This window comes from Lissotriton helveticus, chromosome 6 (assembly GCF_964261635.1).
Source record: "Lissotriton helveticus chromosome 6, aLisHel1.1, whole genome shotgun sequence".
In the NCBI taxonomy this organism is placed as follows: Eukaryota; Metazoa; Chordata; class Amphibia; order Caudata; family Salamandridae; genus Lissotriton; species Lissotriton helveticus.
This window is the reverse complement of record NC_136067.1, coordinates 699,194,674-699,211,315: the sequence shown is the minus strand read 5'-3', so window position 1 is coordinate 699,211,315 and position 16,642 is coordinate 699,194,674. Positions and strand designations below refer to the sequence as shown.

Sequence of the window (16,642 nt, the reverse complement as noted above, 5' to 3'; positions counted from 1 at the left end):
TGTCTGGCAGGTAAGTTGTCAAAAGTTGGTGTAGGTTTCAGTATGTTACCATCTTTGAGAACAACTTTTTCCAAAGGTGAGTAATTCACTGGGAGCGACTAGGATCAACATTTTCCCAGCTCTGGGTCGCGATTGCTTTTCTCTGTCTGGCAGGTAAGTTGTCAAAAGGTGTTGTAGGTTTTAGTTTAAGATCTTTGAGAACAGCTTTTTCAAAGGTTAGTCATTTACTGAAAGTGACTATGATGAACATTTTCCCAGATATGAGTGGCACTACTTTCGCATGAGATAAAGGAAGGCATGACATACATAAACACTATTTGATGCCACTCCAAGTTGTTAGGAATGATATTCTGGTAGGGCATTAGGGAATAATTTATGCCCTAATCATGGCATCTTCCATCATATTGTTTGCCTTTTGGTCTTCTATCTCCTTTATCTTCCCTTCCTCCCGTGTGATCTTTCTCCCTTCCAGCTATGTTTAATAATTCTGAAATTGTGTAGTGTGCATTCGCGTGTTGTTGTGGCACCAGTTGTTATGGTTCTATTTGTCACAATATATTAAGACGGGTGGCAAAATGGATGGATGGAAAGAAGAATGTGAAGTGGAACAATCACAGATTGGAAGTGCCATAGAGGAATATAATCTACAGGATCCCAAAAGTTCTAAAGAGGGGATCCATTTTCTGCCTCAGGGCTTCAAACTGCTTTCAGTTCCCTCTTTTGTATTCCATCTTAGGCGCCTCACTAGGAATCAGGCCCTTTCTGGGGGCAAATACTTTCTTAATTTGACACTAAGATTACAAGTTGAACTGTTTTATACTACTTTTCAAGCACAGCATGGAGATATTTTAAACATAATTTAAAGCACGGAATCCCCTAACTATTTTGTTTAAATTCCACCATGAATACAACCCCAAAAATTCTTTCATCTCTGATTGTTTGCAAACATGCTGTTTTACGTTTTTTTCTCAACTTCCAAGGTGGATGGACCTACCATTATTACCAGAAAACTGTTGAAAATGGCTATGAAACACCTAGAAATCATCGCCAAGACGAGAAGAAAAGGTACTGTGTTGAGAAACAACTATAGAGTGTTTAAAGCGGCGTGGAGTGGTCAGAGTGGTTTCCTTTACCCGCCCTGCAATATTAGATATGGATGGCATTGTTCTAGTTGTGTCAGTTTAACTAGATTAAACACAAACAAGAAAAATGGGAATTATTGGTGTAGATTTAGCAGTGGCATCAAGATGAGTTCAACTCAGGCTGTTCAGCTTTGCTAAGTCGTTATCTCTTAAGGTTCCCTCATTACTCTGCGTAGGATTTTGCAGGAAATTGGCTTCTGGAAGTTGGCAGCATAGAATGTTGCCTGTTGTTGGATGTAGTCATTGCTTTCATTCCACCAGAAAAATATTTGTTTATTCAAATCCAATATGTGCCAAAATGAAGTGCTCAGTGATATTTTCTCACGACATGCCACAAATGATATAATGTGTGTGTGGGAGCCAAATCCCAATAAACAGAACCCCGATTTCTACCTAATAAGTACGAAACTAAAAAACTCCAGTTGATCTAGCGGTTGGAGACTACACTTATCATTGATGTATGAAGCTTTATATACTATACCAAAATAAGATATAATTATGCACAGAGTCCAGTGGATCCCGAGAGGCTTTACAGAGAATTAAGTAGATAACACTAATGCTCTCTTTTGTGGTAGTGTGGGCGAGCAGTTAGGCTTTTTAGAGGGCTGTGCTAAGCATTTGTTGTACACACAGGCAATAAATGGTTACACACGCTCAATGACTAAATTCGACACCAGTGGTTTGTAAAAAAAGAATACTTTTAGCATATTTATTTTATAGACCCAAAGATACTTTGTTGCATGTAAATAAATACATTTTGCAATATCAGTGCTTTTCAATGTAAAAAGTGGACACTATGCATTTTTCAACAATAAAATGTTATCCTATCTGAGGAAACATGCGGGTAAGTAAACAATTTACAGTATTGAGTTTGTGGATAAAGAATCAGTACCAGGTATGGTTCATGTAGACACAAAACTGCACCACCCGCGGCACTAGGGCGGCAGGGTGCAGAGGGCAAGTAGAGGTCAAGCTTGGGATCTGGTGCCAATTTATCCAATGGAGAAAGGGGGACATCTAAGTGGTACTTTTTTTATTTTATTTATTTTTAATTTTGTTACACACCAACGTCAAATGCATACAGTCGTACAGAGCAAGATATCTGGAAACATAATAGGCAGCAGCACTTCTCCGTCTCAGAAGAAACACAGCCATAGTGCCAACAACTCAACGTGGGGCAGGCGGCGTATTATGTCAAAATCACAAACATTATACTAAAACCAAAGGAGTCCTCCTAGTTAACATTACAAGTGCCTCATCCGTTTCCCCGCCACCGTCTGCCTGGCATAATTTCCATACCTCCTCTAGCTCTCCCCTTCCAATTCGATTTCAATCGCACAGGTTCCTGCATTCACCCCACCCCCCCAGCATGCATTTCATGGACACACCTACTCGGGGTGCCCACTTTGCCTATAGGGCTTCCCCTAACTTCTGCACACATTTCCAAATATTTCCGCCCCATCGTGTTCATCCATTGTATGTCGCATCGTGCTGCATTGACTCTTCCTCCAAAGAGTCCAGGCCTGCCTGGACTGTTTCCCCATTCCCACTGGCTAATTGCGTCAGAAATAGTCCCCAGAAATGTTACGGTCTGCTTCGTGGAGGGAGTAGTTCGTTATAATTTTCCTACTGCTTACAGCAGTACAGAATATCATGTGTCCATCGCTTCACCGTAGGCGTCGGCCCCCTCATCTAGCACAAGGCCACCACTCGCTTGGCTATAAGACTGCCCATATCTACCAACCTGCGCTTTGCTCTGGGCAGTGTTTTGGAGTAGCCTAGGAGGGCTACCATTGGATCCAGGTTCAATGATATTTCTAGTATTCTACTCAGTTCTCTGAATATCTCTATCCAGTATGCGCATATTGTGGGGCATAGCTAAGCCAAGTGTAAAAAGTCTGTTATTGGTGCGTGACATCTCTCGCATGTCGCCTCCTCGCGCAATCCATACCGACATAAACGTTCCGGTGTGTAATACACCCTATTGCTATATTTAAAGTGTATAAGCCGGTGTTTGCCATGTAGTGAGATTCTACTAGTGTTTGTACAGCAGTATCGCCACATATCATCATCTATCGTTATTTGCAAATCACTTTGCCATGCTAGCCGCGCTGCGGTGTACCCATTCTCCCGGTGAGACATAGCGATTTTGTAAATATTAGTAACCATCTTACGTGGTGATTCAGCTTTAATCACATAAGTAAGTTCGGGGACCTCCGGCGGCTCATCTGGATCCTCTCCCAACTGCTTCTGCAGGGCCCTGCGTACCCTGTAGAATTGGAAGCTCAGCAATACGGTGCACGCCTCCGTATCCTCAGACGCCTGTTCCCAGGTCTTAACCTTACCATCTAAAAACACGTCTCCAGCCGTCAGTACCTTCAGTTGATGCAGCGCCCTTACCACCCCTCCGTCGCTGCAGGGAGCCAACCAATCTAAGTGGTACTTCTTGCAGGTAAGTAGCATGGTTTGGTAACCCAGTTTCCGGGGGTTAACATAAGCACGGGGCCACAAGGCAGCATCAAACTTACACCTCCAGCAGCACACGGGTGGCCGGGTGCAGAGTGCCAACACAGCATCAGGCGCCCAGTGCAAACCAAAGGGTAATTTTAAACTTTGAAAAAGGATGCAGACTCTGGCCGGGAGGACCATCGATGGGAACCTACCGTTGCACAGGTAAGTTGGGATGTGCTGGATCGTTGGGACACTGTCGGTTGATCTACCCAAGGCCCAGGGGTTCCGGGTGCAGCGGTGTCCGTTCATGTCAGAAAACAGTTTAATGGTGCAGGTTACAGTTGGGGAGGTTGTCGTGCAGAGACTGCATGTAGTCAACATGTAGTCCAGCAGGAGTCAGCCCATGGTGGACTCTTGATCTAAATTTCTCGGAAACCTTTGCTGGACCGTTGGGCCACTTGGACTTGGGCTGTGGGAATCAGGTGCAGAGGTGTTTGGGTTTGCGATTCCATAGGCAGAGCACTTTAAAGTTGTTTTTCTTCTGGACAGATCCGCTGTCCACAGGAGATTGAGATTTTTTTTAAGGCAGGCAGTCTTCCGAGGGTTTTGGAGGTCGCCGGACTGAGGGATGAGTCGGTCTTCTTTAGCAGGGTCTTTGAGGGATGCAGATAGGCCGGTATGGCAGGGGGCCAAGTCAATTGATGTCTTCAGTCCTTGCTGTTGCATGGCTCTTCTTTGTCCTCTTCTGCATAGGTTGTCAGTAATCTGAGGATTAAGATTCAGGGGTACCCCTAAATACTCCATTTAGGGGCGTACAGGGATTAGAAGGTAGTAGCCAATGGGCTACTTATCTTTAGGGTGACTGCAACCTTTTAAGTCCACTCACTTTGGGGAGGAGGCATATCGTTAACCCTATCGGCTAGAATCCTCCAAAACAATATTGAAGATTTTAAAAGGAGGGAGTCACTTCAGCTTAGCTCATGGCACCTTAGGGGTGGTCCTGGCTTATAGGGGACACCCATCCTGCTTACTAATTTTACAGCCATCCTTGCCACCAAAAATGGGGCTTGATCAGAGGGGCGGGCATCTCCACTAGCTGGAGAGGCCCTGGTCAGCATAACAAAGGATGGTAAGCCTTTGAGGCTCACCGCCTTTCAATGCTGCTCCTGCTTGGGGGTAGGTGTGAAGCACCTTCACCCAGAGCAGGCATTGTTTCTATCCCACAAGAGCAAAAGGCTCCCACCTCCAGATGTCAGAAATTAGTCTAGAGGTGGCATGGTGGTGCAGACGAGTCAGGCACACACTAGTGAGTTAGTAGGTTTTCAAGGTGCACTGCTGAGGAGCCCTGTGAGTGCATTTATTAATGAATCCAACACTGACATCAGTATGGGCTCGTTAATCTGAGATGTTTGGTACCAAACATCTTGGGATTCGATGAAGCCATCATGGAGCTGTGGAACTCGTAGTTATAAGCTCCCAGTCCATGTACTCAGTATGGCTTCACTTTGCACTTATAATGTCTAAGAATGGACATAGACACTATTGGGGCACATCTACTCATGCAGTTATGCCCTCACATTATGTATAGTGCACCCTGCCTTAGGCCTTCCGACGCCACCTGCAGAGATCTCAGCAGGTCGGGTAGTTGTTCATTATTTTCTTATAGGTCAAGCAGATCACCTTAGCTGGCATAGGGTCTAGTAGCAAATGATCCTCAAGTGGGGTGAACTCCGGAAATTGTTCCCCCTTCTGGCATATGGCATTGTAGCACATGCCCCAACTGCAAGAATCTGTATAGTTATGCTGCCCCCTTTTCGTATTCCTTCTGCAGGTCATCAAAGGGCAGTAGCTTACCCCCCCTCCTCCAAATGTCATCGAGATAGTCTATCACTATCAGTTTCCATTTGTGGAAGCCTTTCACGTTCCCCACCTTCTGTAGTATCTTGCTGTCCCATAGTGGGGTCCTGTCTGTCAGCCTGCCCTCCCAACCCACACATTATCTACCATCTAGGTATGTAGCAGCAGCGATTTCTCAAATTTTTTATTGTACAGCCTCTGCTTCCCTTGACTTCACAGTCTATTTGGTAGCCTGGGTACTCTATATTCCTGAACACCCAGTCATTGACTGCCGCCAGCTGTGCCACCCAACAGTGGGTGCAAATATGTGGGACTGCCAGCCCTCCTCAAATACCCCCTCTGCAGCTTATTGAGAGAGATCGGTGAGCTGTCCCCATTCCACAAGAGGTTACGCAATTCGCTGTTTACCCTGCAGAAGAAGATGGATGGCACCTTGCATGGGTGTTCTGGAGGACAAATAGCAGACTGGGAGGGCCATCATCTTAAACAGCACGGACCTTCCCATCGGGGACACAGGAAGCGCCCTCCAGTGTGCCACATCTTCCCTAAGATGCTGCGGTTGAGGAAACAGTTTTTTTTGCTTAAAATCCTCAGCGTCTCTGGTCACATAGATGCCTAAATACTGAAACTGTGTGTTGCCACCGGGGCCGCGCTTGTGGATGGCAGGACCAGCTGTCCTTTGGACATTGGGAAAATTAGCCTTTTCCCAGTGTATCTGGTAGCCAGACTAACTCTCAAAGAGTTGGAAGATATGCAGAAGTCTGCTCACCATAAGGCGCGGTCGCGTTGCATACAAAAGAATGTCATTGGCGTACAAGGAGATCCGTTCTTCGCATACGCTGTACCCCTGGACTCCAAACACAAGAGGGTCCTGTCAGATCCTGGCTGCCAGTGACCCCAGTGCCAGAGCGACGATCACTGGAGATAGAGGGCAGCCCTGCCTAGTGCCCTTGTGAAGGGGGAAAGAGTGAGACCGTACAATGGTTAAGTGTGTGACTCTCCTGTGCTCCCGTCTGAAAGACCAGTCTACCCAGGGGGTCGTGCCACATAAGACCGGTCATAAACGGGATTGATTTATTTAAGGAGGATACCTGTGCCTCTAGAGTTGGAGGTGTAGCCTGTGTGTGCCACCAGGGATTAACTCCAGTGGTCCATGGCTTTGTAGCGATTACCTTTCAAATAGGTTTCCTGTAATAGGATTAGGTCTGGGGCATGTCTACGGATGTATTGCAATACTAGGGTTCTTTTGATCTTGCCACCTCCCAGGCCATTGAGATTCCATTTGGGTCGCTATTCCCACGCTCTGTGAAATACGGTTGCGCAGGTGTTGCCAAAGGTCCCGGAAGAGGCCCAGGCCATGCTCTCCAAGGCTGTTGCTGATGGTAGGGAAGCAGCGAAGTTTACCATTCTTTGTGGACTTCACACCACTGACACACTAGACAGAGTGATTTCATTGACAGTGGCCCTGTGAAGCCACACCTGGTTGAGGATGACTTACTTTTCTGGGGCTGTCTAGTTAGTTCTCATTCATGGACATGCCCTTTGATAGCTTCAGTCTCTTCAGAGACAAGGGGGTTTGGATGCTGGAGCACATTAAGGACAGCAGGGCCAGGGTCTGGTCCTTGGACCTATCTATGGCGCCTCGTCACCTTCAATCTGCCTTTCACCCTTTTTTGGCCATGGAATGCATTCGCAATCGTGGCTATACCCGCACAGCCACCTGGGCCACAAGCTTACCAGCCTCTGCGTGGCTACTGTTCCTACCAGCTCTGTTGGTCGGGTGATCAAATGCCGGGTCAGCCGACCCCCTCCCCCGCAACCTCAAAACCCTTCCAATCTGCCTGCTTATCATGGACACTCAGTCTGCAGCAGGATTTGCTATCATCTGCCCCTCTGGCAGTCCATAACATGGGAAAGGTGGGTTTTACAGATTGTTCGAAGGGGCTACTCCCTCCTCTTCAATACCTCTCCCTTCATTCCACCTTCTTACATAAGGCTGATGGAGGACCACCTTTCTCTTCTCCACCAGGAAGTGACCGCTATTATGACCAAAGGAGCCATAGAGAGAGTGCTGGCACCAGAAGTAGTTTGTGGTTGCTATTCCTGCTACTTTCTGGTAGCCAAGAAGTATGGAGGCCTTAGTCCTATTCTCAACCTGTGCTCTCTCCTCTTTTTCCTCTAGAAGAAGAAACTCAAGATGCTTAGATCCTGTCTGCCCTGGACCCTGGAGACTGGATGGTAGCATTGGACTTGCATGATGCATACTTCCCCATCCTCGTCCTGCCTGCCCACAGGCGAAACATGCAGTTCATGGTGGGCTACAAGCCTTTCCTGTGCTCCTTTTTGCCCTCACCAGCACCCCTTAGGTGTTCACCAAGATGATGGCAGTAGTTGCAGCTCCTCTGCGGAGATCAGAGGTGCCAGTCTTCCTCCTAACTCGACGATTGGCTGTTAAAGGCTGATTCACTCCAGGCTGTGTCTCCCACCGCCAGACTACGGCGGACCTCCTGCATTCACTAGGGTTCACTAGCAACGTGCCAAAGCCACACTGGACTCCCTCTCTGGTCAGCGGCAGAGCCCTCTCCCTACCAGATTTGACAGTAGGGACAGATGCATCACTCCTGGGATGGAACGGCCATCTGGGAAGGTGGAGATCAGAGGAGTCAACCTGTTGGAGCGCTGAGCGATCCAATTGGATTGAAAGCCTTTCTACCCTCTATTCAGGGAAGGCTAATGCAGGTGCTCACAGACATGCTGTACTGCAACAAACAGAGTGGGGTGGGGTCGTGGACCCTTTGTCAAGAGGCCATGTGTCTCTGGACATGGCTGGCACAGCAGGCCATTTTGCTGGTGGTACAGCACCTGGCAGGCTCTCAGAACACCAGCGGAAGTTGACTAGCGGATCACGATTGGTGTCTCAATCCAGAGGTGGTGCAAGGTCTCTTTCAGCAGTGGGGAGAGCCTTGGTTAGATTTGTTTGGCACCTCCAAGAATGCGCAATGTCATCAGTTCTTCTCAGGGGAGTTTCCAAGGTGGCTCTCGCTCTGAGACGATTTTTGTCTCAAGTGGAACTCTGCTTCCTGTACGCCTTTCCGCTCATACCACTCCTACCCAGAGTTCTCAAGAAGTTCAGGAACGACCAGGCTCAAGTTATCCTTGTGGCTCCGGATTGGGCAGGAAGAGTCTGGTATCGGTCCTCTGATCAGGTACCCCTTCAGGAGGATCTTCTCGCAGCAGGTGAGGGTTCTCCACCCGAACCTGTCAACGCTCTGTCTTCGTACATGGAGATTGATCAGTACCAGGTGACCGCTTTCAACCTTCTGCCCGAAGTCTGTAATGTTATCTTGACAGCCAGGCAGCCCTCTCCCAAGACTGTTTATGCCTGCCGTTGGGCTAAAATTGTGGCATGCTATTCTGGTAAACACATCGACCCTTTTTCTGCCCCTTTTTCTCCGGTACTCCTGTTTGTTCTGTCCCTTGCCCATCAGGGATCTGCTGTTAAGGGATATATTTCTGAAATCTCTGGTTTCCTTTGGTTGCCTGATCAACCTTCATTTTTCTAATAGCCTATTGAACATACATTTTTAAAAGCATTTCAGAATATGTTCCCTCCCACTCCTATTGTTATGCTCCAGTGGGATCTCATCTCTTCCTCACCTTCCTTACATGCGCTCCCTTTAAGTCTCCACACAATTGTCCACTCTGCTTTCTCACTATCATGACTGCCTTTCTCGTGGAGATAACATCGGCCTGGAGGGTCAGTGAGCTTCAGGCCTTGCCCTCCAAGATGCCTTATCTGAACATCTACGCAGACAAGCTGGTGCTACGTGCAAGGGCTTCCTTTTTTCCAAATCCTCATTCTGCCTACTTTTTATGCTCTGTCTCATCCCTCCAAGGAAGAGGAGTGACTCTACTGGCTGGACCCAAAAAGAGCGCTGTTGTTCTATCTTGACTGCACACAAGCTTTCTGGGTGGATGGCTAACTCTTTGTTGGGTATGTTGGAGCGAAGAAGGGCAAGGCTATATAGCAAAGGACCATCTCCCAATGGATCATATTCTGTCTCAAAATCTGCTATGCATTGTCTATAAATCAACCCCCTGAGGGTTTGCTTGCTCATTCCACCAGAGTAGAAGCTGCTACCACTGCATTAGCACATGGAGTTCCGTGCAACATGGGCCTCATTGCACACATTTGCTAAACATTACTGTCGGTATAGTCAGGTTTGTAGGGATGAGCACTTTGCCCTTTCAGTCCTGCAGGACTTTCTTGTGTGAAATTGGTCTGCAGACCCACCTCCGGGGAGGTATTGCATGGGTATCTATTCTAAAGTAAGAAATCTGCGTCTGGAAGTCTCTATCATATGAACAAGTTACTTACCTTTGGGTTTGCCGTATCTGGTAGACTATCTATCCATATATTCCTTACCGCCCCATCCATCCTGCCCGCTCTATGAATGGATTTCTAGGGACATGGTGTCTCCCCTTTCAGTGGTTAGTGTATTTCGTGGCTTTACGCTTCTGGCGAGGAAAGTCACGAAAAGTAACTGACGTCAGTGCGGCTAGGTGGCACCTATATAGTTATTGCAAACTTTGCTTCTGGCACAGACGACGCCGCGCGGAGCCGAATAATGCCACCTACCGCTGCGCAGGGTACTGCTCACAAAGCTTTTTTCGAATCCAGTCTGATGCCTGGGGAAAATTCAAAGGTAAGGAATCTGCGGCTATATAGTCTCTATCAGATAAGGCATTACCGAAGTAAATTAACTTGTTCATTAAGTACTCTTTAAAGTGACAAATTCTTTTTAAGTGCAAAATCATTCATTTATCTGTGATGACGCTATGCATTATTAAAACCATGAATCTTCACAAATTTTGAAAAATATTTTGCTTCTTTATCATGATTTTACAGAAGCAGAAGCTGAAGCTGTATACCATGGCTGTTCACTTATCTGAATAAAGCCTTGATAAGTATATAGACTGTGGCAGCTGATGGGTTTTTGTGATTATGTTCTAACACAAATGTTAGCTTATGCACCATTGGTGCTGCATCTAAAAGAACTGATTTGGAGAAAAAGGGGATCACCTTCTTGTCACTTGATGTTGTCTCCTTGGAAGGATTGCGTTATTGCTGGTGCCATTTGTTTACCATGGCCATAGAACATCCAGCAAGACATGGACACCTTTGTAATACTGGCCAAGACAGCGTTAGGGAAGAAGCACAATGTGGCATACCCTTCTCCTGCAGTCCTCTGAAGTTTGATCAGCTAGATCTTCCAGGGGGAGTGTCCTTATTTAGATTGTGACCCTAGTCCTTGTTTGAAGGCATGCCGTCCACGGTGTCGTGCACCCTATATTTGTTATATACGTTTAGAACAATGTCACTGAGCAACCTCCAGTGTATACTCCTGCACTCTGCATCTCAGTGCTGCCTTACCACTTTCTATTACAGAAATGTCGGGTGTCGGACAGTGTGTAGGGCATTTGTCCTAGTCTTTGAGGATGAAGATCAAAAAAGGCATATATTTTTCCAAATAGGAACATTTATTCTGCCGTCTGCCAACATGCCATTCCAAAAACATCTGTATCTGTTAGAAGATTTATATTTAGGAATCAATGTAAAGAATTTCAGTGTAATTTTTCAATATGTATAAATTAGACCCGTGTATATGCATATTTAAAATAAATAGCGATGTACATTTCTTTCAGTAAAAAATGCAGAATATCTCCAGCAGGCTGCATTAGAAGAGTATGGACCAGACCTTCACGTGGCTGTGAGAAGTCGGAGAGATGAATTGCACTACCTCAGAAAACTCACTGAGCTTCTATTCCCTTATATTCTCCCACCCAAAGCTACTGACTGCAGGTACAGTTGACTTCATAGTTCCTAGGAGTTTGTACATTGTTAAACACATTTCAATGTATTCCTGTTTTAGAGGTTTTCTGTGTTTATATGTATGGGAGAAGCTGTTCTTAACTTCAGACTTAGGGTATTTTACACTGTGCTGCATTGAGGGCTGCTTTATACAGGTGACCAAAACACTGAAAAGCAACTTAGCCTTTAGCTGGGGAACACTGTTGATTTGTCCCTGTTCATTTTCTTTGCAACATATTTTTTATATTAAAGTATTTATAATAACATCGACCAAACCACAAGGTAACAAAGTGCTGTATAGAGAATGCTAGGACATGCCAATGTTACATTTGAAAGGTAGGCAAATTAAAAAGGCAATGAAGTAGTGCCTGGCGGGGGGGAACAGTTTGGCTCTGCAATGCAGTGTAGAGCTCAAGCTGCTAATAGTTGTTTACATGGGAGGAGTAAAGGTGAGTTTTACGTGTTTTGTGTAAAGCTAGTAAGTTAAGTGTCAGAAAGATTGTGTTCTGTAGATCGGGCTATAGTCAGCGTCCTTATCACAAGAAAACTTTTTTTAGAAATGTTTGTCTTTTTTTAGTACGTGGGAGGTCCAGAAAGAGGCAGGTTTGTTCCCTGTGCGTTTTGGGTCACCAGCTATCACCAGATTTTCTTTTTGGCGAGTTGTTCTATGTCTTAGGCTTTATGTGTAAAGCAGCATATTTTAAAGTTGATGTGAGCTTCAAAATGTAACGAAAGTACGGAGAGGATGAGATCAGATTATTGTCATCCCCCAAATAAACGTGCTGCTGAGTGAAGAATGGGTTTGATGGGAGAAAAGAAGATTTTTATTAGCCCTTGTGGTAACATGTTACCTCAACACGTGCTGGAGGGCCAGTGCTTGCACCACAGTTCTTTCAGTATGAAGAGTTTGACTTTTCTTAAAAGATGGAGATGGGGCTGGTGAAGTATAGTTTTATAGATTCTGCTTGTGTGGTCGCAGTGGTAGATTATAATTGATAGCGAATCGAAGGGTTTTCACCCAAGAGATCTGTGATGAGGCTGGTTCCTAGGTAATTTAAGTAGGTTGGAATTTTGGTTGTTTAGTGGTTGATTTGTAGTAGGAGGAATTATGTTCAGTGGTGATTGGGCTTGAAAGAGAGGTGCCCATCAAGGTGTCGGGCATCTCCAGATACAATTTTGGACTTGAGATATCTTTGGAATTGCCGTCTTCTATTAAGACGGTTTGTTTTCGGCATACTGATGGTTGGAGATGAAGTCAGCAGGTAGCAACTAAGTCCCTTTACTTTTCCATATTTGGAAAAGAGTAGGTGACACAATGGAACCCTGAGGAATTCGACAATACAGCAAATATTGGACCTACAGCCTTGAAGAAACTATCTTAATGAACTGAAGTCTTTCAGAGGGCATGAGCTACGTCATTATGGTACCATGCCTTTGGTGTCCATTGCATAGAGCAAGGTCTGATGAATAAGATTAGGATGTTCAAAGTAAGGACATTCTTTAGTCACAGAGGAGCAGTTTTTGATTAACTAGGCTCTTTTTGGGAGGAGCCAAGCTGGCGACCAAGATGGCCGCTTAGGCTCCCGGCTCCACAGACCTCCTCATCCTGCTTCAAGATCCTGCCGGTTATCCTGTGCCTATGCAACTCTCCCGAGTAGATGAAACGAAATAATGCTACAACGAGTGACCCCGAAGGTTCCACCTGCTTCGATAACGGAGAAACGTCGCCTTGAAGTTTGCGGCCTATATCAGCATTGAAGCCGGGGCCTCGAGTGGGAGTGCAGCCGGCAACTAGTTGAACAACATCGGCCATAAGAGTTCGGGAGGAGCCGGTCCACCGGAATGGAAGCATACTTTGTCCGAGTTTGATATCAAAGATCCGTATGGATTAGCGGTGAAATGGGGCAACTCAATGACACTGCGGATGCGAGCGGAATAATTGGTTGTCGAAGCCCGGAACATAAGCGGCTTGGTGCCGTCTAAATTGCGACCGATGGTTCCGGGCAAATCCTGACGACAGCTCCGCAATATCCTTGCATGCAGAAGGGCTGGAACGTGTGTCTTTGCTTCTAATTCTACTGGTCTATCCCAAGGGCCCAGGGGTGGACCGTGAATGAAATGCGCAAAATGACGCTCAATATCGACCTTCGTGCGAATCGGACCCGATCCTCCGAGAGGTCTGGAAAATTCGAACAGATGACCTGGGACGATATATCCTATCCAGAATTTCCCTATCGAGGGGGACCAACTAACGCTGACCAGGGTTGAACCTACGCTTGGGGCTATAATGACGGCGATCGAGGGTCTTCATCTCTCTCTAAACTGGAAAGCCCAAGCTTTGGAGCACACATTGGATGCCGTGGCTTTTGGACTGGGACGGAGTGACATAGCTTTTGTTCAATTCAATGCCACTGCGGAAGTAACGACATCCGCACTACCCGGACTAATGGCAGCCACCATTCCCATAAAACGAGCGATGCGGGAGACCCTGGATTGCAAATTAGCTAAGGCCCGTGTATTGGAGGTCCCGGATATGTCAGTACCCACAATATTGTTATCGATTGAGAGTAAATCGCACCAGGCAATGTATCGGATGACTCATGCGACGATTCAGGAGTGGCTCGACAAGGTGGCCCTTTCTCTCTTTCCGAACTCTGTTCACCTGGACTTTAAACAACATCCGTGGTTCTTATCAACACTGATAGGACCCAGTGACAATGAGACTGAGAAAGCCCAGCTGTTACCGGCTTGCTACTGTTCTTTTGAACTTTTCAAGATGGCGGCTGTCCGGTTTAATAACATTTGTGTAACTGATTGAACGGGTCAGGGCTGAGAACGGACTATCGTTTCAAGACTTTTATTTAAAAGGATGTAGTGCGGATTCACTTTCTAATGTTGATACCGGGATGCAGTGTAGGCGAGTAATGTATCCCCCGATTTTCGCCTGATCGTGAAATTATAATATATCCGTAATAGGGGAGGCTTAGAACTGGCGGGGGGTGGGGGGCGGATGGAGAGGCCGGGAGCCTATACGAAGGCCCTCCTCCACATACTTCTTTTAGTATTTGTAGATTAGATGGGGCGACAGGCACACTGCTAGTTGGGGATTGGCATAAGCTACATGCAGGGGTGCAGGGTGGGGTGTTGCGCACGTTGCGTTTTTTATTTTATTTTCTTTCTTTATTTCTTGTATATCCTGACTTTGTTCTTAGTATTAAGGTGCCGATGCGAGCTCTATTATTTTGATTTGTCTGTTTTTGCATACAAATGTCCGTACTTTATCCTGTTTACGATCTTAGTATTGAGGGGCGCAATGATCTTTGATATGCTGATTTTGTGGGTGGAAGGGCCTATGGGTTGCACGCATTGATATAGGCTAACTTCGCTAGTTATATAATCCTGATTCGTCAAACGTGTGTTAGAATCTCAGTGTCCTGCTTCAACGACTGCCGATATTGCGATCTTTCAATTGTTCGATTTCTTGTATGTGTTGGACTGCATTGCACTTAATACGCTCTTATTGTTTTTCGTTTTTATAACGGTAAAAAGATTTATAATAAAAAAAAACTAGGCTCTTTTTGGAGTCAGATGTCTTATCCTGGGCGTACACTGACAATGTTGTAAAATTTTATAGAGGTGACTAGTATGGATTCAAAAGTATTTCTTGAAGATGTGCCAAGGCTTTGTTACGAAAGAGTCCAAGACAATCAGGAGATAGACTAGGATTGTGACCTGAAGGAGTGCACAGATTTACAATATTAACTCAATGTGTTACCTTTGTGATCTGTTAAAGGAAATTTTTGTAGTTTCTAAGAAAGAGACAGAATACAAATTTGATAGTGAAAAATATTGTGATGCAATAATTATTAGTTTTTTTCCTGACGCACAATGGCCTATTTTGAATTTATCCTGCACCCTCATGATTCTGATTATCTTCCTTCACGGAATTGACTCCTATTGCTACTAGTTGGTTTACTGAAGAATTTGGAATTTCTTTGACATTGCAGTACTATCCTGCCCGATGTTGGCACCATTTCTGCAGACGTGATATCCTTCTGCATTTTAGGTGTTTGGTTAATATCTTGTAATATATCTCAGACATGATTGTGAATGTCATGATGATGATCCTCTAATGATATATGGATCGAAACATCTTCAACTTTGACACACTGACTCCATTAATCATGTATCATTTGTTGTAGGAGCAGTAGTGTTTCATTATCTATATTTTGTGGCCTAGACATTTTGAAATGTTTGTCATATTTCATTGCCTGACTCACTGTTTGTGAGCTGATGGTGCGTTCTTCCCACTACCAAACATTTGTTGTTCAATTTTATTCATTAGTAAATGTATCCTTTAACTGGTAGTTGAACAGATTGTCTGGGATTATTTGTTTCCTCAGTACATTAGTGAATATATGACTCGTCGAGGGACCTTTGTTCCTTTAAACATGAGTTACTCCATGTCCCTTATTATATGTGGGTTTCCCTTATGCTTCCAAAACACAAAATAATGACTAGTAGCATAACGTTTGATTCCTGAATTGGGCAAAATAATGTCACTATTTTTGTTGTTGGTTTTGTCTTTAACAACCTGTGTTATTTCTATCACAGATACTGTCCAGCTAAAGTTGAATTGATAGCTATTAGGGTACTCCTCCAGTATATCAACAAACTCGTTTATTTTCAGTAAATATATCTTCTAAATCTCTGAAGGTTCGGCTGGCATGAACAGTGACCTCTGTTTTTGTACTGTTTAGGGGAAACTTTTTTTCCATATAATTTGAGTTTTCCTTGCCGATGAAAAGCACACATCCTTTTGAGCTGGTATAATGCTTCTTAGTCTTCGATTTAAGTCACACCATCCGTACAGCAGTGGTTGTGTAGAAGGAATTGCTTCCATTTTACACTTAACTCTCTCCTTTAATGATTGCATGAAATAAAAAGCTCAGACAATCTGTGTCAAAATCAGCCAGCAATGCAAAATAAAACGTTTCTGCCTGCCAACAACTTCTACTCTGCAGTCAATGCACCTGTTCTTTCTCACCGCAACAGGAGGCCATGCTTTTTTTATTGGTCCCCAAAATGTCACATTGCTTCTACTAGATTTACTACTTTCAGCAAGCCACTTTATCACCAGCTCTGGGAAATTTGCTTCAATGCAGCTCTAAAGCAACTTCATTGGCTACCGCTTTAAACGTGCACCAACTTCAAAGCCTGTGGATAATTTTCAAGGCTGCCCGCTGAAATAGATTTGACTACTCAACAATTAAACTTATAGTCTTTAGTGTGTAACATGTAGCTCCTCGACTCGACATAA

The 16,642-nt window shown here is 45.1% G+C and overlaps 1 protein-coding gene across 4 annotated transcripts in view; it reads left to right on the top strand.

The window, feature by feature from the left end:
- SNX14 (sorting nexin 14) overlaps positions 1 to 16,642 on the top strand; it is a 647,427-nt gene that overhangs the window by 192,430 nt on the left and 438,355 nt on the right. For all 4 annotated transcript variants that reach the window (XM_078648164.1, XM_078648163.1, XM_078648162.1 and 1 more), the window contains exons 7-8: positions 981 to 1,065; positions 11,157 to 11,313. In XM_078648164.1, the coding sequence (XP_078504290.1) occupies positions 981 to 1,065; positions 11,157 to 11,313 (242 nt within the window). The remainder of the gene's footprint in view (positions 1 to 980; positions 1,066 to 11,156; positions 11,314 to 16,642) is intronic.